Below are 23,432 nucleotides of genomic sequence, written 5' to 3'. Positions count from 1 at the left end.
GTCCCTGCTCTTGCAGGGGGGTTGGACTAGATGGCCTGTAAAGGTCCTCTCCAACCCAAGCCATTCTATGATTCTGTGATGATCTGCAAGCTCTGCCTTTGCAGCCCCCAGCACAGAGTCACCTCGTGGGAACAGCTCTGCGGCCCCTCGGGGGTTTGGCTGTGCCAGGTCTCGGAGATGCTTTCACCCAGCCAAATCGAGGAGATGTATCGGTGAGCAGCGTTGCGGATTTGGGGTGGGTCAGGACCCCGTGGGGTGCTGATGAGGTGAGAGGACCCGTCTGTCTGGTTCACCCCAGGTGTACGATGTGTTCTCCTTCCCCGGGGAATCACCAGGTGATTGCTCCTTCCCGAGGGGATGCAGCTGCGCTGGCTCTGTTGGGCAAAAAGTAATAAGGAAACGCAAAGAAGCCAAGGTCTTGCAGATAGGGAAGTCGCCAGCAGGATTTTCAGTGATTGCTCTTCATAGATGACAGGGACTGTGATTTTTGGCCAAAGTCCAGCAAGCGATTATCTCACAGTTTGGGATATTTGGGGATTTGGGTAAGAGCTGTATCCCACCCGTTCCATCTTCAAAGAATTTTGCAATCGTTAGGTAATTTGTTAATCCTCCCTATTTCTCTGTCACTTTCCCTTTTCTCCTTTCCATCCGGTTTTCCAGGAAATCCCAGCTTGTGTCTGCGTTCGTAGTCGCATCTGCTTGGAGCACTTGATGAAGTGACCCCACTCCCTCAAGCCTTGCTGCATCCCAGAGCCGTTGCTGGGAGAGCTTGGCTGGAGCGCAGCCACTGCTGTTAGCTGCTGCTTCATTACTGTGATCTTATCTTTTTTTCTTTAAAAAAAAAAAAAAAAAAATTACCAGTTCTCTTGTGCCTACGAGGGCCCCACAGTAGTTAATGAGCTGAAGGCGAGCGTTGCTCTGAGGGTTATGCCCTTGCCCTGGGATTCACGTTTCTGTGCCCGCCTGCAGCGGGGAGCAACGGGGACTGATGCGAGGGGGTCGCTGCCGCCCCTTCCCAGGCTCTCGTGCCCGTCACGAGACTCCCAGGGGTTGTGGCGAGGGGCCGAGAGCTCCCACGGAATGACATAAATATTTGCAGTGGTATCCTGGGGACACTCCTGCTGTCCTCCAACAGCAATAACGGACTGGACTGGGGTTTGCTTCCCGTGGGATCCGGTGTGGTGCAGCTGAGACACAGGCTCCGTAGGAGACTTGTTGGGCTGGGAAAATCTCTACGTGCTGTCCTACATCTGGGACATAAATAACCAAATAAGCTACTTCTGGTTTAACCCTGGGGTGAGAGGGGTACGAAGAATGGCGAGCGGTTCCTGCGTTTAGCAGCACAGGCAGGTGCTGGGCTCCGACCTGCGGTTCCCAGTGGGATGCCCCCTGAGAAATGCTGGCTCCCGCAGAGAGAGCGGCTAGGGTAGGGTCTGGCTGAAGAGCCACGTTTGCTCGAGGCAGGATGGTGGGAGGTATCACGGACACGGTGCAAAGCTCCGTGCACCCATCACTCTCTCCAGCATCCATCTCTGTCCTGTGTGCATTGCCCTCGAGCAGGGTCTGAGAGCCTGAGAGCAAACGGAGGAGCCCCCCTGGAGATGCAGTGCTTGCTGCAGCCTGGGGCCGCACAGGTAAGTAGAGACATCAGGTCTGTAGGGGATGGACGATGCTGTTTGCCAAAACACGGGGGAGCTTTGCCTGCAAACTGCATTTGGACAGTGGCAGCGAGTGATGGGGAGCGGCTGAACCCCCCCGCACAGGAGCTGCCCAGGGGCTCTGCGTCCCCCAGGACTCCAAAATCACTCCTCCCTGTCTGTGGGTGTAGGAGGATGGCAAGTGCCATCATCCACTGCATGCACTGACTTCAGGAGACATTAGAGGTCGGCACCTTCGACCCCTCTTCCCATTTGCAGTCCAGTCCGTGCGGCACCTTGGGTGTTTTCCACACCTCTGTGCGGAACAGAAAAAGTCTTTGCTGTTCCCCGGCAGCTACAATGATTAACTTGTGAGACAGTTGTTTGCTGAGATATTTCCAGGGTAATTAATGGCTCTTCTGGATTTTTAGCTGCTTGCTTTGTTTTATGATAACTCCCTGCGTCTACCAGAAGGATACAGATGCATTTGTCATTAAAAGGACGGTCCAGTGACCCTTCCAAGAATGAACACTGGCATCTAAATGGCCTTCCCCTTAATGACTTTGTTTATAGCGCTGAAGTGCGTCCAATCTACTTGGCTGAGGATCTTACCGTGTATATCAGGAGCACATGTTGGAGTGGTGATGCTCAAAAAGCCTCCTCCGCAGTCAAAGTTTTGCCGTGCACGTCTCAACTGAGGATGCAGTCAGCGGCATCAGGCATCGCAGCGTGGGGCAATGCCACTAATGGGTGCAAGGCAGCACGCAGATCCCCTGCCGTTCCCCATGTCGTTTTGACTGCTGCTCATTTATACTCTGCTGCAGAAGCTAAGCTGGGTACCCTCCAGTCGCTCTCACAAAAGATTTTTCTATTCTTTTTTGCAATTTCCCTTTATCTTACGTGCTTCCCTCAGGGCCATCTATCACCTCAGATTTTATTGCCTTCTTTAATTGCTTCTCTGAAGTCCAAGTGTAATATTACTCCGGGATCCTTTTGAATAACTTCCTGAGTTGCTGCGATCCCATTCATCTTGTACTTCTGGCTCTCTTGATAAGCCCTATTGCACATTGCTTTTCATTTCGGTGTGTCAACACTGAATCTAATGCGTCGCACTTTGGCCTTTCGTCAAAGCGGATGATGAGCGCTTCTTATAGCGGTATCCGAGTTGCAAAATTGGTTTCCATTTCTTTTCTTTGTTCCTGCAAATTTCCTCTTTCAATGTTCTGCTGCTGCTGCAGCTTCGCCAGTTCCTAATTTGGGCCAGTTCAAGGCAGGGTTTAATTGCCAGGGTCCTTGGTACTCTGTGATTGTCCTAGGTGAGCACTCAGTACTGTCTCGGGATGCCCAGCGTAGATGTCCTCAGCCCTGGGTTTCCCAGGTTTGGCAGCGGCTTTGTGGTGTCAGGCCAGTCCAGAGCTGGACTGGTCTGGCTGGTTTTTGTAAGTTGAACAAGAGCAAATCCTTTACCGAGAGCACACGAATTAACCTTGCTGGTGCTCAGTCCCTTGCTGGTCATCTTAAGGAGGTTAACGTCCGCTCCCATCTCTGCAACCCGCATGCGATGGCAAGACATGGTGATCTCGTGCCTTTGTGGTTTGGGCTGAGCTGGGGAGAGGGTTTGCACCATTGATAGAGCCGCCTGGAAGCGGAGGATTTGGGGTTTTTTGAACCATGAAGTTAATGCATGCGCCATGCTCGATGACTGAGTATCTGGTTAATTTGATCAAAGCCAATTGCTCCTTTTGGACCACGGAGTTAATGTGACCTTCTGGAGACAGACCGCGATGCGATGGGTCAGGCAGTTACCCTCAGCCGAGAGCCTGGTTATCCCTGCAGGCACCTCCTGCCGAGGAGTCCTCAGGTTGAGGCCGCTTACGGTTTGCACCAGCTGCTGACTTCTCCGTCATTGAGTTTTATGCTGCTGTTGGCCAGGACTCCGCAAAATGTTAATTTTGCCGTGTTTGCTGCCAGAGCTGATGCTGTCTGCCCTGGCACGGAGTACCTGCCATCTGCTAAGGGACGCCTTCAGCCACTGCTCCTGCACCAGTGTGTCAGGCTTCCCCAGTAAGGTGGTGAAGACCAGCAAGTGCTGCTTAAGCTACGTGCTCTCAGCCTGGGGCTTGCAGCTAATCATGGCCCCAACCTTCAATTAGTCTTATGCAAAAGCATTTTCAGCCTGGGGGCATGTTGTGCAGTAGCTGGGGCTACCGTTCCTTGTTTCTGCATACCTGGCCTGATCGCTGCAGGCCTGGGCACGGGGTTTGAGGTTGTACTGGATGGTTTGGTTGCAGGGTTTGGGTTTTGCCAGGTAATGGGATGAGTTTTCTGATCAGGAACGCGGATGAGAAGTGGTTCCTTTTCTCATTCCTTGCAAGATCTCAAAAATGCTCCTTCCTGTACAAAAGGGTTGCTGCTGGATGGGAAGCTTTACTTTCTGATAAGCTTTTATGGAAGTATAGTTTATTGCTTGATAGAAGACTGGTCCTTCTCCTCCTCAAAAAAAAAAAAAAAAAAGCCATCTTTTTCTTTGCCTTTTATTTATGCTGCTTTAGAATGCTGCTTTTACCTCTGCCCATCTTGAAATGGGAGTTTTTGATGGTAAAGCCTATATCCTAGCAAACCAGAAGGAATAGAGTAAGGTTTCCAGTATGAACAACGTTCCTTATCCAAACAGCATCTGGAGCTGTGTTTGGTGGGTTTGCATTGCATTTCGGTGCAACTTCTACGTCTATGCATTTCTATCTCTGTGTATCTTTTAACATACTCTCAGCAGAATTCCCCACAAACCACTTCCTAATATTTGAGATAGTTTTATATGAAAACACCCCTACGTTACGTGATTTGAAATAAGCTATAGTACCTTATTTGATGCTAAACTTTGACCCTCTGTAAGCCCTCTTGAGTTCTTGTGGACCCACAGTGGCCACTGTGACATATGACATTGCAGAACAGAAATGAGTGGTTTGTCTGAGGTGGAGATGCTCCTCTCCTGGCAAAGAGCATCGAGAAAGGCAACCGGCGGTACATGGTAATTTGACAGCCCTGCGAGGGTCTTGCTGGCTGCTCCCAGGTCCGTGACCCAAATCCTGCACCCCATGGACCCAGCTCCACCACCAAGTGCCCTTCCGCAGTGGGAAATCGGGAGCTGGTTTGGTTTTGTTGTCTTTTCAAGCCTCCTGCTGCTACATGGATGGCTGGAGAGGGGACGTAAGCAGAGCTCGGGAAGGACTCGGCAGCGAGCTCGCTGCTGGAGCCGTGCTGACAGAGGGGTCACCAAGCCCAAATCTGAATTTCCCATGCCAGAAAAATGCATTTTTCCTGTAAGAAGCCAAATGCCTCTTCTCATATATGAGACGTCATTCTCTTCCAGGACCAGCTGGTCTTTCTTGGCCATTTCATAATGTGAGTTAATTGTGGGGCACCTCCTTCCCTTATAAAAGCCATCAGAGTGTCTTTGCGGCCAGCGAGTGCTTGGCCCTAACCTTGAGCCCGGGCGGTGTTTGGCCCCATGGCTGCGTACCTGGGGAAACTCAGGAAAGATCAAGTGGATTAGCTCAGTTGCAGTGAACCCTGCTGGGAGCAACATCATTCTTATTAAAATGGCCTTTATTAAATTTGTTCCGTTTCTCCTCTAATTTGAACTAAAATGGCCTTGATTTATTTTCAAAAGAATTTCTGCAGGGGGTATTGGGTGGTCAAATGGACCCATTTAAAGCCATATTGTCACTTTATTTGGATTTTGTTTCGCTCTGTGTGGACAGGATAGATCACTTACATCCGCCATGCCCGTATCTGCTTGCCTTTGGGCATCATCCACCTCATCGCTTATTCCCCACACGCTGGGGTCTCTTCCCGGAGGAATCTGAAATGATGGAGAGGGAATTGCAATATCCTTACGGTGATATTTTAAGGACACCTCCCTGGAGAGCTCTTCCCTACAGCACAACGGGGATTTTTCCACGTGCATTTTCATGCCTTGCCCAAGGAACTCAATGACCGACCAGCCATGCAGCAAGAGGCGTTTGTTGCTGGCGTGGATCCTCCCCTCCACACCCGGATGGGGTTGAAGGTAGGAGCAACCACCGAGCCTCCTGCAGTAGGACGATCTTGCACCAACCCGAGCTGGGTGTTGGTGTGTTTTGGCCTTCAGTGAGAGTGGAACGGTGGATTTAAAGGCTTTCCTACCTCCTCGGCTCCTGGTCTTGCGGGAGGAGGACGGTTTGCCGGAGAAAACTCCATTAGGGCTTCAAAAGGAAAGTCTGGAGTGGCAGGCTGGGGCTGGCTGCAGCGCAGATGTCTGCATGCAACAATAGGCTGCAGTTTAGCCCCGTGCTTTGAAAGCAAGGGGGGGGGGGAGGGAAAAAAAAGAAGAAAGGAAAGAAAAAAAGAAAACCAGAAAGCCATTAGATGACTTCAGCTCCGCGTGACTACATCAAAAGGGAAGGCATCGTAAATTCAGTTTCTATTAAACCCCGGGGCCCCGGCGCCGGGGAGCAGGATGCCGTTCCGGTGCCAGCGGCGGGGGAAAGCCCTTTGCGGGGCTGCAGGTTTTGGGTGGGCAGAGCTTTTCACGGCTGCTGCGTTGACCTGGGTTGGGTTGAGCCGCTCTGTGCTGGTGGATAGCGGACGTGGCTTTTGCTTACCATCTCGTTGCCTGAGACGTGTCCCTGTGCCTTCTCTTGCCGCCTTCCTAGAAGGTATTTGGAGGTCCCTATGGCCCATCGGCTTTGGCACACGTTAGGGATGTCCTGGCATTGTGAAAGCTTTGCATGCAGGGACATTTCACAGTGCTGAGATAACATTTCCTCTTCGTTTTGTTGTCATCCTTTCCAAACCCCAAGGTTTATCCCTACATCAGCGCGGGTTACTGTGGATTTGTTCTCCTGTGCTTCCTGCTAATTTGTAATAACTGATTTGATGCATGTCAAAACGGTTGAGGACGATCTGTCCTAGGGCTTCCTAGAGCATCTCTCACTATTTTATGTCTCTGTTTTACTGTGTAATAACTGTTTACCATTGTGAACATAGGGGTTTTTCTCTCAAGTGGTTTTTTTTTTTTGCTTACTAGTCCAAACTATTATCCTATTGTCCCAGCTAATCACGCAAGACGACTAAAACAAGGAGGAGGACTTGGAAAGAAATCTATCATCCTCTCTATTTTCTGGGTATGAAATAGGTCAGGTTTTAAGGGTCACCGTCCACTGAACTGTATGGAAAGCAAACGTCTTGGCTGAGGGGTCTCCACACCAAATATTTCACATGCAGGGAGTGGTGCTCCCAGGATGAGCGCGGTTTCCCTGGCCTGTGGCTGCAGTGGTTTGTGCATGGACGGAGCTTTTTGGGCACCAAAGCAGGATCCGGCAGTATCCACAAAGGAATGATGCAAGTTTGAAAAGGTTTTTTAAAAGAAACAGAAAAGGGGGGGAAAAAAGTTTAAAATTTTAATTAAGTCAAAGTCATGGTTTTGGAGGGCCAATTTGGGACTTTTTGCATGTTAAGATTTGCGGTGCAGCACCTTTTTTTTTTTTTTTTCCCAGAGACTGATTGCAAGTGACAGAAACATGGGACTATGTAATGATGCGAGCAAAAACCTGTCTCTTCCTCCGACCCGAGACAATGGCTAATTGTTCTAATTTAGGTCAATCCCCTGCCGTACTGCAGCAGGAATTCTTTACCAGGGCTCTTTAATCATTAATGTTGGCCTATTTTACACGATGTTTGGCCCCGGTGCAACCCCCCCAGGGCTCTGCACACCACCAGGCATTCCGCTGCTGGGGGAGGAGCGGGTGATTCATTTCTTAATGAAAACAAATGAACTTGCAATAACATCTTTATCACAAGGCTTTCATATGCTTTGTGTCCTCCTCCGAGCTCCCCGGCTGCTTCTTTTGGAGCAGCCCTGAAATTTGGGTTGTGAACACAACTCTTACGTCCGTGCATCGCCCAGGTGTGGCACGAGGGCAGGCAATGACGCCGTGGTTGTTCATCCCCAGCGAAAACACGGTCCCGTTCATCCCATGGTTGCTTTCCCATGGTGTCATCCCTCTGCTTCCAATTACCCCCCCTCCCTCCACCGGCAGAGCGGTGAGGAACGCGTCCAAAGATCGCTTATTTGTGGTTGAACGTGGCGCGCAGATGCTGGGTGATACCTCACCGACGGGCCGTACGGGATCCGTCGGTGCATGGTGCTGATAGAGGCTGAACGGTTTCTCTCCTACGCCACAGGTGAGACCATCAGTGAGGATAAAACAGGTCCCCCTGCAGAAACCAGGGCAGGTTTAGCAGGACGCACGGGGGGTAAGCTTGGCTCCTAGCCTTTACTTGCTCGTGTTTATCCCTGGGGTTTAACCGGTTCCCATTTCAAGTGCTGTTGCTCATCCCTTCATCCAGAGCTCTCCTCTCAGGGCTGGAGCCAGGGTCAGGAGCCTGGTGGTCCCTGGCATATGCCTGGGCACCCCCTCCGCCGTGGGGACAGACGGGGCTCGGCTCGTGCCTCTCCCCCTTGTTTTCCAGTTGAACAAGATCCTGTTGGCGTGGGGCTGGTTGTGGATTGCAGATGGGCATGTGCCATGAATCCCTCTCCCAGCTGAAATCTGTTAAGGGATTAAAATCTCATGAATCTCCCGGCTCCTCCCAGCAGCGAGCAGCCGCCTTCTTCTCCAGAGAGCTGGAGGCAGGGGCGAAGATGGAGGAGGAATGATGGGGAAAGGGGCCCTTTGCAGGGAAGAGCCTCTGCTCTCAGCTTTCCCCTCGTCGCTCCTCCGTCCCGCGCTCAGCATCGCGTCTGTTGGCTGGGAGCTGCACCAGGTCTCTGCCGGCTCGGAGAGGGCATGGTGGAGTAGGAGCCAAGACGTTGCCCGAAACCTCCTTATCTGAGCTGATGCTTGCACCACCTGCGTTTGCCCTTTGTGGGCTCCATGGCTGCCCTTGAGTCCTGCTGAGAGCTGGGATGCTTCATACACGTGCCCTGTGAGGCCCATCTCCTCCTGAAAACTTGCCAGCTGAGCAGCCAAGATAAATTACAAGGAAAGAGGGTGCCATATGGCTTTCTTGCTCCTTGTACAGAGGCTTTTCCCCCTATTCAGGTGCTGCTCAAAGCAGTTTTTCTGCGTGCGTGGCACAGGTTTCTCTCCCTGTTGACGCAGGGGCTGTACAGGTGCGTGCAAGATCACGGCACCAAGAGCTTTTGCAAACTCGCAGATGTTTCCAGGTGTGTAGCTGATGGATCTGCAGGGAGATGGCTCATCACCAGCATCTTACCGGCATTTATCAGCTGGCCTGTGAGTGTGGTATTAAGAGAAAGGGCATATCCCAGCTCTACGAAACAGGCTTTTTCCTGGCAGCATCAGTAGCTGGGAAAGCTGAACTCTCTGTGTGGTCTGTCCCATCTCCCCAACCCAGAGCTGCTTTGCAGTTTTCCTCCCAGAGGCTGGAAACCAGAGTAACAAATGCACGTTCCCGCACACGTGCACCGTGAACGCCTGGTGCTCGAAGGAGCCAGGTCTTCCCTGGTATCACTGGCGATGCTTTTGCTGGAGCTTCATCCCTGCGTGTTATTTCAGGAATGATTGCTGCTGCGATTTGGTTCCGGTGATAAGACAGTACGCTTAGTGAAAACGGCAGCTCCCGTTGTATATGTCTTGTGCTTGATTATTGTCCCTCCTATGGAAGGGGCACATAGGGTTTGCCAAAACCCAGTGCTGCGGGTTTGAATTTCTGCAGGCTGAGCTAAGTCTGCCTTGCCACTCGTGCACCCTCCGACCGCAAAAAAAATATCCAGTCTTATATTGAGCTTACGGCTGTAGCGAAGGGGTTGTTCAATAAGTGATGTGATGCAGGTGGGGCAGAAAGACCTTTTGGCCGGTGTTTTTGATTTGGAGGGAAGTGGTTAATCACTGGAAGCAGCAAGGCGGGCAGCAGCATCATCCACCCGCCCACCCGATGGGGTTTGTGTCATCTCTTGCGTCATGCCGGGGGGATGCCGGTGGTACAGAGCAGAGAGGATCGTGCTGGATGGAGAGCAGGAGCGTTACCTTGCATCGCAGGGAGGGTCGGCATCGTGGTGTAACGCTGGCACGGCGGCAGGAAGCCTACCGCTGCCCACGGGGATAGTGCTGGGCGTCATCGCTCCTGTCGGCGTAGTGCAGTAACCCCCGGCTCTCCTGGCAGCCCCGCATGCGGTGCTCTCCCCGTAAGCCGGGCAGCAAGGTTAAAACTTAGTCAACGCAAGTGAGCTGGGCTGATTTTTAAGCTGACTCAGTTTTCAAACAAGCTCTTGGGCTCAGTCCCACCAGGGCGTGCGTCAGCTTCAATTATTTCCTGATAGACTTGGATCATAAACAGCGAAAAAGCCTTTGTTTAGACTGTCAAACGAGTGTCCGGCTCTGCCTTCGGCACCGCGTCGGCTAAATCCCTTCTCCTCCGCACGCGTTTTGTGCAACCCAGGGCAGCTCTCGTATGCCGGGGGTCTGGCCTGGGGCTGCTCTGGAGCCTCCTGCAAAGCTCTCGGGAGGAATTGCAGAGGTTTAGGAAGGTACCTAAAAAAAGGAGGTTCTTGAAGCAGAGAGGTTTGTGTCTCGCTCATGGGCAGGTGAAGTGCAGTGATGGGAGTGAGATGCGCAGAAGCAAGGAGCCCGACCCCAAAGCAGCATGTCTTATGAAGGCTCTGAAATGGGCTGTTTGTCCCAGTGCTAAACTGAAGCACTTATCCACAGACCAGTACGGAAAAGACCATACTTTTGTGGCTGGCTTATGCCCTCGCACGGTACCGAGACCAGCAGGAGACGCATGAGTTGCTGTGTGCAGAAGTCACCTTCTCTAAATCACATTTTAAAACCCCAAAACAGAAGTAGCCCAGTACCTGCGGGGCTTGTGAGTCGAGCTTGCTTGTGAAGAAAAAAGGGCTGAAAGGGTGGCCTGGTGGGGATGACCATGTGAAGGATGAGCTGGCTGTGGCCACCGATGTAGAGAGATAAGGATGAAAATATGCTTTGCCCTGCTCTAGCATCTTTCCTTGGAGCCCTCGGTGTGCTGTATCGGTGTTGATGGATGATTTGCTGCGTTCCGTTGAGGGGATTTGTTTGGGCTGAATTTCTCAGAAATTGGCTGTATGTGAAGTTCAGGTCTGAGCTTCCACCAGCCATCTGGACCCAGCACTCGGGAGGTCTGGCAGCTGGCCGGCGTGAGCACGCTGCTGGGGGAAAAATCTCTTATCAGAGAGAGAAGATGGTCCTGCCACATTTGTACCAGCAAAAACTTGTTTCTTGTACTTCCTCCGCTTTTTTTGCCACATTACTCTTGTGAATCGTTTCACTTCCCCGACAGTTTAGTCGCCAGGATAACACTGGAGGCAATTTTAATTGCCTCTTTCAGGATTACATTGGAGGCAATTTGCAGCGCTGAATTGCAACGCGGTGGCTACTTGCTCCACAGCTTTTTAGCACGTTGTTTCCTTTCCAACGAGAGTTTTTCCACGCGATGCAGTGAGGGCTTGGAGATGGAAACCCCTGTGCAGCGCTGAGGGTGGACAGTTATTTCAGGGGCTCTTTGCAATGCTTTGCAAGGGTAACAGCTGAAAAAAATAGATTAAATGAAAGCTGATGGCACCCGGCAGCTTGCTGTGGATATTACGCAAGGGTAAAATAAAATAGGATAGGTGTCAAAATTCGTGGTGTTTTCTTCTCGCGTTAGGGCTGCCGGTTACACAGCGAGGAAGGTGTTGCTGGCAGAGAGCAAACGGAGAGCAGTTAGAGGGAGCAGCATATGCCGCTGCCTTCCCAAAATGTTTTGAGGCTTTAATTAAAGAATGTCTGCAATGTGTTTCCAGACCTTCCAGTGGAAAACATGAAATTAAACCTTCTCTTTCATTATATTTTCTGCGTTAATTTGACAGGCTGAGCCTCCTAGGGTGCATCCATCCCCAAGCCTAGAGCACTAGCTATTTCTTGCCGCAGGGTCGCCAGCGGGAGGGGAGATTTCGGCGTGCCTGAGGTTTAGCATAGGCTGACGTCCCATTGAAATTTGCGGGATTAAAACCCTTATTTCAAGTTAAGCGTGGTGATAAATGAGGTGTTGAAACATACGGGTTTAAATAAGCTCTTAAACCCATATTTCCTCCTCCGCAAACTGGGAAACAGGAGGTACGGCCGTCAAACGCTTGCGGAGCTCAGATGGGAAATGGCTCCTGACTCGCGCTGTTTCCAGCTCGTGCTGACACGGCGTTTTCCGTACACCGTGCCCTGCTGCTACCTGTGGATCTTGAGTTTCTACCCGAGCTGCCGAAATCGCCTGCCACCGCGCGCCTGATGGAGGGGGCGAGCGCTGGGGCCGTCGCTTCGCTGCCGGTTTGCGCAGCTGGAGCTAGGCAAGCATCGCCCCTGAATTAAATCAGCTTTTGATTGATGTGGGTCGCCGCATGGGCACTTGGACATGTCTGGGAATAAACTACCCCGATTTCTGTCAAGGCTTCGTATCTTACAGAGTGGATTGAACAGAAAAGCTAAAGACCGCAAGTCCTACGCTGATATTTCTGCTCCAGCCATCTGTAGATATGCCCTTTCTGTCCTGGTTTTGTGTTTTTTTTTGTTTTTTTTTTTACCCTGAGAAAACCTGCTGTAATTGTTTCCCTGCACACCCAGAGGTGATTTGTCAAAATCCCTACTGCTCCTTGGTTAATTCAATATTTATAATGTCTTTAGAAGGCCAGTCCCGCTCTGCTGCCTTGGAGGCGAGGTGGGAGAATACATTGCATAAATGAGGCCGCAGGAAACGCGCAGCTCTGCCGGGGCGCTCGGGCTCGAAGGGAGGACGTGAAGGCAGCAGCGATGGGGTGTCCAGGCAGAGGAGATGCAGCATCTTCCTCAGCATCCCTGCCCACCTCGTCCCAGCACACAGCAAAATCCTGAGCGATGGGCGTGAATGAAAAGCGGCAGCGAGCCGAGCCCAGGCTGATTGATTATTTTAGGGCTTCCTATTCGGTTTCTGCACCTTCTCTAAGATGTTTCATGATGCAGCAATTTCATAAAGCCAGGCAGATGCCACAAATTGTCACATCTTGATTTTTTTTTTTTTTTTAAATCATCATTATTGTTCTTTAGGTCAGGTTAATCTCTGCTTGTGACCTTTCAGAGAGTAAGCCAGGCAGGGCAAGATGGGTGGTTTACATTATTAGATGTCTCATCATGTGTTGGTATATAAAGATCTTGAAATGAAACATGATTGAACGGTCCAGGTACTGGTATTTGTATTTTGGTTTATTTTTAGGAACCCAAATTTCTAGAACCGAATTCTTAGAAGCTTTCAGAGTTGAAGTTTTTTAGGCAACTGTCCTTTAGGGTGGAAATTTTAATCAGAATTGAGAAGACTCCACCAAAAGCCCTGCTTTTCTTGAAGCTTTTTTTTCCTAACAAGTATGTTTTTGAGAGTTCCAGATGAGCGCTGTTCCCGAGATCTGCATCAGCTCACAAAGCCTCTTAGTGTTTGCTCTTTTGTAAAGCAGTTTTGACGGTAATGGATGAGTTGTTTGGTTTATTTAATCCATCTCCGTAAACCTTTAGTGCTGAAAGCTATTATGTAGTGTCAAATCATAACAGTGCTGCTGCTGAATGAATTGCAGAGGGATGACCCCGCCGTGCGGCTCCCCTGCACCCCAGCAGAGCAGCCAAGAAGGGACCTCGTCATCCTTAAAACCCCTTATTTCCAGGGTTTTTAAGGGTTTTTAAGGGTTTTTAAAAAACCCTTAACCAGGCAGGGCTCGTGCACGCCTGCGTTCGCTCCCCAGCAGCAATGTCCGTGGGTGTGCAGGACGGGGCGGCCCTTGGTGAAACAGCCCGTCCTTGCAGCCTCTTAGCAATCAGTGGGGTTGGGTTTTTTCCTCCCTTCCTATACAAGTTTTAGTGTGGTCCCTTATGACTTGCCGGCTCCTAGCAGGGAGCCGCTCCGGGGTTGGAGCATCCCAGGGGCATGACGGTAATGCTGCAGACACCTTACCTGGCGTCCCTCCCTTGTCTTCGCAGGAGGGGGACTCCCTCGGGGCCATGGAGAAGCTTTGCCGGCAGCTCACCTACCATCTCAGCCCTCACTCGCAGTGGAGACGCCAGGGCATCATGAAGAGGAAGCCGCAGTCCTGGTGAGTCGGCTTTCGGAAGCCACCGTCACCCCCGTGCGTCTCTGTCCCCTCCCCGGTCCTTGAGTCCTCGGGACCACCCGCAGGCTCAGGAGAGCGGGAAGGGGGTTTTTCCACGATGCTTTTGGCCACGGTGTGCGAATGTGGGTGGTGGTGGGAGCTGCCTGTTGCACACCCGCAGCAACGGGAGGAACAAATCCACCGCGATGAAGGAAAGTGCTTAAAACCGTTAGCCAGGGCTGCGAGGGAGCCAGGAGGTCAAACCCTGCTGAGCTTGCCACAACCTCCAAGATCCTCAGTTGTCTCCAATCTCACCAGCATTTCCCCCATGCATGGTTGTGTTATCAAGTTGCTTCATGCTCACCCAGAGGTGTTTTCCTCCTTTTCCTTTTTCCTTTCCCTGTTGCATCCCGGTTGCAGAGGAGAGCAGCGTGGTAGCGCCCGGGGAGGGGGAATGGGCTGGAAATCCTGAGCTATCCATCCTCCAAACATCCCCATGCTGGGCATTGGAGAGCAGGAGACAAACTGCTCCAAGACATCTTAATTAGCTGGTAATTAATGTTCCGACATGCGTCACTGCAGCCACCATGGCTTGCAGCGTGTTTACATGAAGGGAACTGTTCGATTAAAAATAGGGAGTAAATGACCCCGGTCCCCTCCTCGCCGGGGTCCTCAGCAAAGCATCCCAGCTGCCGACATCCTGGATCCATAGAGCCAAAAAACCTGTGGATGAGACTGATGGGAACAAAAAGGGCTCCTTGTTTGCTGTGTTGTTATGCATTACATATTTAATTTATTATTTTTGTCTAAGGAAGTCAGAAATAGAAAAGAAGCCGCAGGCTGGCAGAGTCAGGATTTGTATCCAGGTGCTTGCTCGTGGTCCCAAGAGAATTTTGGTTCCTGTTGTAGTAGATGCTATTTGTAGCCATAGTGGAGACTAATCCTGTGAAAAAACTTAGTCTGAATAGAGAAGAAGAGGAGAGGAAAACGGACGCGAGAGGAAAACAGACACGAAGGAATAAAGGACTGCATGGCCAAACAGGATTAGGACCGCGTCTCCCAGAGATCTGGCTCGGCATCCCTTGCACCCTGTTGTCCTCAGAGACCCAAATGCGGAGAAACACCTCTGTTCCGTTAGCAGTGGTAACCGTATTTTTGGGCGTTGAGCGTTTTTAAGGTGTATTCATAACTAAAATTTGCTCTTTCCCATAAAGCAGCAGAAATGGAGGGGGTACGTTGGTGCTGCGAAGCTGTACCCCGCGGGCTGGGCTCAGCACACGGAGCCGGGTAATGACCCGGGAGCTCAGCTACCCTCTGGGGTTTTTTTCTTAATTAGGCTAGGAAATGCACACCCCTTGTCATCCCATTAGGGCATTATTAAAGTTATGCTGATGTGGCAGCGAGGAGCTCTTTAGAGCTCAAAAGACAAGAAATTCTTGAAAATGAAAAAATAGAAAGCACTGCTTTGTGCCGCTCTGTCTTTAAATACCCATCCCTGTCCTTAATTACCAGCTTGGAGCGGTTGTGCGAGCGCGTCTGCGTGCCAGAGATCTGCAAAGCCTGCCGTAACACTTCCCTTTCCTTGAAAGAGCTGGGAAATAGCTGAGGTTTTTCATGGTTTTAATAGCGGGGGTGAGGTTTTGGCCGTAAACGAGCCCTGACCACAGGGCAGCGACCCCGGGGCTGCCAACACGTGGCGCTGGCTGCTGGCTAGTTGAAGCCAACCCTTTGCTAGAAGTTGAAGCCAACCCTTTGCTAAGGTCTAAATGCCTTAGTATAGAGAATATATAGAGAATAGAGGGAACGTCGTCTTGTCTTCCCTGTGCTTGAACACACAGCACTTTATTTGTGCGCCAGCAGTTACCGGGTTAGGGATGCTCCTGATCTCGTGTATACGTTGGTGGGTAATTCCTTCCACAGCCGATGACCAGTGGGCGTTTCCCCAGAGCCCCCCGCTCTGGGTTGGGGTTTGCAAGCCCCCTGTGATGCCTCCAAGGGGGTAACGGGGTCTTGTTCCCAGGTGTCGGCGTTGGCTTGACCCAGCCCTGCTGTCAGGTGTTGCAGGAGCTTTCGAATATGACGTTTACACACTTTTTTGTGTGTCCGTTGGCCGTCCACAACCCATCAGTGCTCTGCTCTAGGGTGTAATTAGTAGCTGGCTGTAATGACCAGGGAGCTACAGAACCCCTCTTCGCATCCATCTCTTTGCAAGGAAAAGAACTTCAGCTTGGTGCGGTGATAGCAGAGGGACTTTGGTCCCCGCTGGTGGAGTAGGAGAGGACAGGCCCATTTGATCAGAACTAAAACCGAGGCCTGTGGGAATACTTTCCCAGCTCATTCTGTAGCTGGTTTTATCAGGCCACATCTTGTTCTGTTCCTTTGCTTTGCTGGTTGCTTTTTGTTTAGAAACTAAACAGAGCCAATAAATCAAGCGATTCCTGGGCTTTCTTCAAAAGTTCCCATTCCTCCCGTTCCTCTCCCTCCTTGTGTGCTGGTTTTGGGGGGGCTGACTCTGCCCCGTGGAGAAGGTGTTTGGTAAGTAGCTGTGGATGACCCTTGTAATTAGAATATGGTTTATTTTGATTTATTGGAGGCTACCCTTGTAAAATCCCCGTTTGCGCAGGCACAGCAGCAGTGCAACCCAGTGCCTGGGAAGTCTGGGACTTGTGGTGTGGACCCCGACAGTCTGTGGGTTAACCGTTCCTCCTATGAGCCCAGGGCTCGCTTGATATCTCTCCTTGATGCCCAGAGATACTCCTCGGTGGCCCCCTGCACCACGCAGCCAGCGGCCGGTCTGGGGCAGAGATCAGGTGTTAAGAGCTGTCTTTCTAAAAAGAAAGGCTCTGTCCTTGTTTTTTGGGGGAAACTGGCTTAAATTCACAACTGGGACAACAAGCGTTTGGATATAGTATGGACAAAGCGTGGGGGGCTCCGGCGATATTTTCAGTCGTGGGTTATTAAGGGAAAAGCGTTGGAAAATGCACCGCGATGCGCGTGCCGTTGCGTTGCGATAGCGATTTAACGGAGTATGAAGTATTGATAACGAGTGCAGCAATCGGCCCACGAGCCTTCCTGTGCTGGCGGCGGGGTGAACGTCAAGGGCTGCAGCTCCTGCAAGCTGGGGATGCCCACGCAGCCCCACGGTCCACCCTGCGGTCCCCGGGTGGCCCTGAGGGCAGGTTCATGGGTGCCTTGCAAGCCTTCGCCCCCTCTGCCAAGGCTCCTCTTTGGGGGGATGAAAATTAGAGCTGCAAGCTCGGGCAGCACAGATGTAGCCTCGCTCGCAGCAGGGGGGTTTATTGTTCAAAGCCTGTTGTTTTATCCTGCCTGTCGTGGTGATATCAGTCATGTTTGGGGCTCAAGTCTCCTCTTACCACCTTTTTATAGACTCCAAAATCCCTTAGCTTCCCTGGAATTACTCTTGCTTTGCAATGAGGTCGGTAAGGTCCCAGGAAAGCCCACGACAGTGTCGGCAGTGCAGCATTCGGTGGGTCCTCCCTACGGCAGCAGCCCCCGATGGGAGGCTATAGGCACAAAGAGGTACCTGCTCTGGGGGCTTCGAAAACCGGGGCGTCCTCCTGAGAGCCGCACGTGAGCCCGGATGTCTCGAGGAAACAACGAGGCAAATCGCGTTCCTTAGAGGTCTGCGGAGGAAAGTGCTAGGATGAGATGGACGCGTGAACCCGGCTCGCCAGGACGAGCCCCGAGGCTGCTCCTCCTGCTGCTCCCAGCTGTCGCTGGAGCTGCCCAGGCTGGGGAGAAGAAGACAGGGGCTGCCGCAGAAGAGAAGATGGTTTTGTCCTTTCCCTCCTCTCCTTCTCCTTGCAGCACCAACCTCGTAATGTCCGCAGGCTGCACCGTGCGAATGATGCTTTGTTAAGACGTTTCTTCTCCTTTTTCTTTGCTCTCTTTCTTTCTTTGCTCTTTCTTTTCATTTTCTTTCTTGTTGGAGAGGAAGTCTTCTGACTCTCCTGCAAGACAACTTTGGGGTCAGAAAGGGATGATTTGCAGCCACCCCCATGTTGTGACTTGCCTGGAGGATCCATCTGCGGGAAGCACATAACCACGTGCTTTGGGTGTGGAAACCTGGTCTCCTGCACGGTGATTCTTGATCTGGTAATGAGTGTTTTGGCTCTGTCCCTGGTTCCCTGCTGATAATTAGGGATTGCAGCACAACGGCAGGGGTTGGTGGAGCCCGTCGTGGAGAACTCCCAGTCCGGAGCTGCAGAGTTACTCAAAAATACTTTGTTAATTAGAAATCTCTGTCTTTGGGATGCATTGTGCTCCGGGGTCCCGTCTGCCGGAGACACTCTCGTTAGCACACTGACTCGTAACAAGCAGAAACACAAGCATCGTAATCTGTGCCGCGGCTTCATTAAGAGGCATCATTTCTCTGGGCTCGCGGCTGTGCCCGTCTCCTGATGCTCACAGTCCCTTGTCCCCTGCCGCTGGGTTAGACGTGTTGGAAGGGTTTGGGAAGGAAGTGGATTTTAATTGTCCCTAATTATTGGGAGCACATTTGTGGGAAACAGAGGCTGCTATGCAGTCGCATCGGCTGCGTTAGTGCCATGCTGATCCCTCTCTTTGATTAAAAGGTTTCCCCAGTTGTGGGATCAAGGGGGTCTCAGGCACCAGTGGGATGTTTCTCTCTTCTTGCTCAGGGCTAGCGAAGGGCTGGTGGCCTCTGGATGTCATCGTATCGCCACCTCCTCAAATGCCCGTAGGCAAATTTTTAGTGGGATAGCATCCCTTCTTCACTAAATGCCCGGTGGCGTTTCCAGCAGGCATCGGGGGACGTAGCCACAAGCAGTGGGGTGGATCAGTCCCTCCTGGACCAGCCCGTCCTGGGACCCCCTGGTACCTCTGCCGAGGTCTCGCCAGCGCAGTGAGCGAGAGCCCTGCACGCGGGCGCAGCTCGACTGAGCGCTGAGCAAAGCCAAATAGCTGTAATTGGTCTCACCAGAAATGTGGTGAAATAATTACAAGGGAAAATTGCTTTTCCTTATGCCGCAACTGCTGTATTCATTACAGGTGATAATCGGAAGCAGAGCAGCCGGAGGAGGAGGATGGGGACAGATGATAGAGAGAACTGGAGCTGATTTTTTTTGGTCGGTCGTGCTACAGCCAGGCAGCCTGCTGCGTAGGCAGGGGGGGAGGCTAGCGCTTTCTGTTTCCATCTCACCCCAGGCATCACGTTCGGTGCGTGCACAGAAAGAGCCAAATCGAGGGAGAAGCTCTCAGCGTTGGCTGCCCGGCTCTGCCGTGCTGCCTGGCACCAGAGCACCCAAACCTGTGCCAAATGACCTTATTTTTTTTGCGTATTATAAATCTGTCTGTCTCTCACTTGCTGTCTCCCTCTCCGTGCCTCCCTCTGAGTCGCATATATTAAATATCCAGGATGAAAATCAGTGTTTTGCCTGGTAGGGTAGCCAATAGCAGGAGGATGAAACCAGCCTGCTAAAGTAATTTGTACATCTCTGGCTCTGCCTAGGGACACGATTACAGTCCAGCATTTAACTAGCAAGTATTGAATTAGATCCTGGAATCTCCCTGCTCCTCCCGCTGCCAAGCGCTTGCCTTCAGCATCACAAAAGCAAAACCGGTAATCAAAGCTCCGCGCACCCCTAATTGCTTTGGAGCACGGGCTTGCACGCTTCGCGGGGAGGGAGGAGGTGTTTCCCAGGGGAAACGGCCTCCGTGGCTTTGCCGTGTCTTTCCCATCCCTGGAGGGTCGTGGCCAGTGCGTTACCTTTCTTTGCTGCCCGCGTTGCCGCTGCGCACAGGAGCAATTGCGATGAGCCAGGGGTGCACCAGGGAGGGGACGGAGCAGTGGTGCCTGCCCCGCCGGGCTGAGCAGTGGGCAGCGTCTGAAGGAATATCGATTCTTCGTATCGTAACTCTGAATCTAGCCCTGTTTTACGTCGGGTAAGCCCCTTTTTTGCACACAGCTCCTGTTGATGCCACCGGAGTGTGAAGCATGGAAGAAGTTAGGGTGAAGCAGCTCAGTTTGAGCACTGGAATTAAATGGGGTCAATCTGGACCTAACTCCGTGGATTTTTTAACTCTTGTTGCTCTGCAATAAGCGGAGGAACCCCCCCAAAAAAGCCCGTGCCTGCCCTGAGCCTAGAACAGAGCTTACGGGGGGGCCGCAGCGGGGTGAGCCAACGTGGCGCTTTCTTCACTTTCTAAAACCATTTATGTTTCGGAGCTCCCAGCGCTTGCTCGTACAAATCCTCCCCCCAATGCTGGGACATGTGAAGAGCAAGGATCTGATTTTTTTTTTCGCAATTCACATGGGTTTTTCAGGTGATTTTACTTAGCTCCAGGCAACTCTCTTTGCTTTGCCCCTTGTCCTTTTTGCTGGTGGCAGGGCCAGCCTGGATGCCGAGTTGGGACGCGATGCAGATGTGGGCAGCAGCTGGGAGTGTTTAGCGCAGCGCAAGGGTGAGGGAAATGTCAGCCCTGGTATGAGATCTACTCCACGGCCGCACCAGGAATGTGCCCAATGAGGATTCGCAGGAAAGGGGGCCGTTTGCTGTTTCTCTTTGCAGGGAGCGCTGCGGAGCGGCCGGACGGCTTTCCCACAGCCCTGCGTGAGCTCATTCCTATGGCTGATGGAGAATCTTAATTATTTCCCAAGTATTTCTGTACATAAAGGATGAATCGTGCCCATAGTTGGTCTAAACAAGGTCTTAAAGAAGGGCAACATTCTTTGCTGGCTCTGGTAACACCAGGAATATAATTTATTTGTATTTTTTTTTCCTAAATCCAAGAGTTGCCTTTCTTTGAGACATACGTGCTGGCGTGGAAACCAGCCCTGCCCACACATTGCCTGCTGCGTGTGGGCACTGTGCATGCAGGGCATAGCTTCATAGGATTTTTCATATTTAGCTTGTGAACACAGATCACTTGAACCCTACGAGCCAAATCCTGTAGCGATAACGCAAACGCAACTTCTGTAGGTACCCAGCTAGGGTAGGGAGCTTTCGGTTATGGACTGCGGAGCAGATACATACCTTTATCCAGATGAATTCCTTGGTGAAACGGAGATGTCGTTACCTCCCTGTTAACACCGTCCATCCTCCCGATGCAAGAAGTTGGCACAGTCGCTCTGCGCTGCCCAACCTGGGGCTCCAAAGCAGGTCGGAGCTCGGCCTGTCGCTGCCTCGCTTCAGCGGGATGTCACATTGTTCAACGGGATGCCACATCGTTCACTTTTCTTCTTGCAGTTTCTTGCATCTCTGCTGCTATGACTTTCCCCGCTGCATTTCCCCTGTCCCTTAGAAGAAGGGCTTTCTGAGCAGAAGGGCTTTCTGTCCCCCGTTTACGGGCTTTCTGAGCTGTCTCTCTCCCTCGTTCCAGTCCAAAAGCCCCTTTATTGCTTTGTTGCACTAGATCTTGTTCAGCTAAATTCCAGTTTAAACAGAGTATTCTTTCATCTCCGCTCGACAAGCAGCACTAGTCAGTGCTAAACCACATTCCTGCTTCGTTATGCGTTACTCCGACATGTCAGTCTGCAGAAAAACGACGTCGCTCGAGGAGCATTCTCGTTTATACTAATTTATTGTTTTACCACAATAGCCATTGGGTTCTTAAGATAACCGTGGTAGCAAGGGACAAGGTCAGTGAAGAGAACGCGGAGCTGCAGTGTTTGAAGAAGGTTGCACGAGTGCGCCGGGAACCTCTGAGGTCTTTGCCTTTGGAAGAGTCAGGTCTCTTCTCAGGAGCCTGCATATGGATTTAGGGCCTGAATATTGGGTACTTATTTTCTTCACTTCCTTGAAGCGTAAGCCTCATTTTCTAGTTTGTTGTTTCCCTAACACGCCTAAGGGACTGAACCAAGCGCCCATGGGGATGCTGCTCAGGCATAACCTCGGTAGGTCATTGCCGGTGCGGAGGGCGATCCCCTCATTCCTCAGTGAAGGGGGTCTGGCAGCCTCACGCCTTTTGGCTTGTGGCTCACCACTTGGGCAGCATTGATTTTTCTCCGGCTCGAACAGTTTTGCGACTCAAAAGCCATCGTTTTTCTCTCGGGACAGGTTAGGAAAGTTGTTTCGAATTGGTTGTAATTCTCTGAGATGGAGGATATATTTAATCATAAAAGCGTCCACCAGCAGCTGTCATTTTCTGTCTCCCTGTGAGGGTTGGTATGAATAGGGCGAAAGCAGCAAACAGGTATTTTTTCTCTGTTGCCATACATTTCTGCAGGGAAATTACAGCCTGTGGCCCTGCCGCAATGGGAACCACACTGGGGGTGTAAAAGCGCCTGCGTAATAGGTACTTCTCCATGTAATACGAGCAAATTACAGGGCTATGCATGATAAAGTAAGACAGAATCCTGGGTTTGTTTTCTTTGATTTTCCCAGCCTAAGCAGGGCTGAAAATGCAGCGACCGCTTCATCTTGCTTTCTGCATCCCTCCGGCACCGGCAGCGCCTGGGTAGGAACCGAGCGTGAGTTTAGCCCTGCGAGACGTTCTTTTGCAGTAGCTGCTGCTGAAGCAACAAGTCACGGAGGATATTTGGTAGCCCAGGGCAAAAGGTAAACCCTCCTGGAGTTGGTTTAAAGGGCTGATACCTCCAGCCCCTGGTATCCGCAGGGTTTGGTCCAGCAGCCACAGCGTGCCGTATCCATCGTACGCCAGCTCCATCAGCGTGGTGTAAAATACTGCTGCCGAGGGCAGAAATCCTGCTTGATTCGCCCTGCTCCAGCCCTGCCTCGGGCTCCTGCCTTGTCCCCAGCACCCAGGCCCACGGTGCATTTGGGACTGGGGACATGTGGGGTTTGAGCTTGGGTTCGCGCATCCACAGGCTGGATCTCTTGGGCTGGGAAAATAGGTACTGCTAAAGCAGCTGTCCCGGAGAGGAGGACGGAGCCGTGTCTGCTGCTTAATGAGGCAGGAATCAGCTTCACAAGGGGAAATGCAGAGAGTGGGTTTTCCCCCCGATAGGTTTTCCCCGCGGAAGGGTGCTGTGTCCCTGGGACGAGGCCCCCTTGCTCCCTGTCTGCGCGGAAAGCTAAACCCCCTTTTCTTCAGAGTGGAAGACGGACGAGTTGCTTTTTCCTGAGCGAGACCGTAGTCAGTTATAAAAGCAACGTGTTGCTTTTTAACCCTGAAAGGGGAAGCGCAAACACCTCTCCTGGACCCCTCGTTCCTCACTTGCAAGCGTCTCCCATTGCCTTTGCATCCTGCCGTGTGGGGTGCGGGAGTCCACAAAATCCCCAGGATTTTGCCCAGTGCTTTGCAAAAGGCATTACCGGAGCATCGGGCATGACACTGTGGAAACCTGCCAAAATATCCAACGGGAGCAGGAATAGGAAAAGTTTGACGCATGCCTGAGACGGCATGCTGAGGGGGTTTGAGCGGAGCCCCGCAAGGCCCTGGCACGGTCCCTTGCTGCTGGAGGCAGCTGAAAATGTGCTTTACTCCCTTCTTTTCAGGGTCGGCATAGCAATAATTTGGAGGTATTTCACCTCTGTGGGAGGCAGAGCTCCCAGTTCCCATTTGTAGCACTCGATCGCCGAGGGCTGCCCACCCTTGCTCTTCCCAAACCAGTTCACCTCCTCCAACCACGGCACCGCTGCTTGCTTGGTTTTCTGTGGTATTGCTTTGTTTTCCGTGGTATTAAAGGAGGTGTGGAAACACGCCAGTAAAATGCGTTTCACTGAGGA

At 51.7% G+C, this 23,432-nt stretch overlaps 1 protein-coding gene across 1 annotated transcript in view; it reads left to right on the top strand.

Annotated features, from left to right (window-relative positions):
• LRRC75A (leucine rich repeat containing 75A) overlaps nucleotides 1–23,432 on the top strand; it is a 96,492-nt gene that overhangs the window by 45,577 nt on the left and 27,483 nt on the right. Inside the window, exon 3 of the mRNA XM_075518045.1 lies at nucleotides 13,652–13,764. Coding sequence (XP_075374160.1) covers nucleotides 13,652–13,764 — 113 coding nt within the window. The remainder of the gene's footprint in view (nucleotides 1–13,651; nucleotides 13,765–23,432) is intronic.

Source organism: Mycteria americana, chromosome 15, assembly GCF_035582795.1.
Source record: "Mycteria americana isolate JAX WOST 10 ecotype Jacksonville Zoo and Gardens chromosome 15, USCA_MyAme_1.0, whole genome shotgun sequence".
Classification (NCBI taxonomy): Eukaryota; Metazoa; Chordata; class Aves; order Ciconiiformes; family Ciconiidae; genus Mycteria; species Mycteria americana.
The sequence above is the reverse complement of the archived record's forward strand: the minus strand, read 5'-3'. Positions and strand labels throughout refer to the sequence as shown.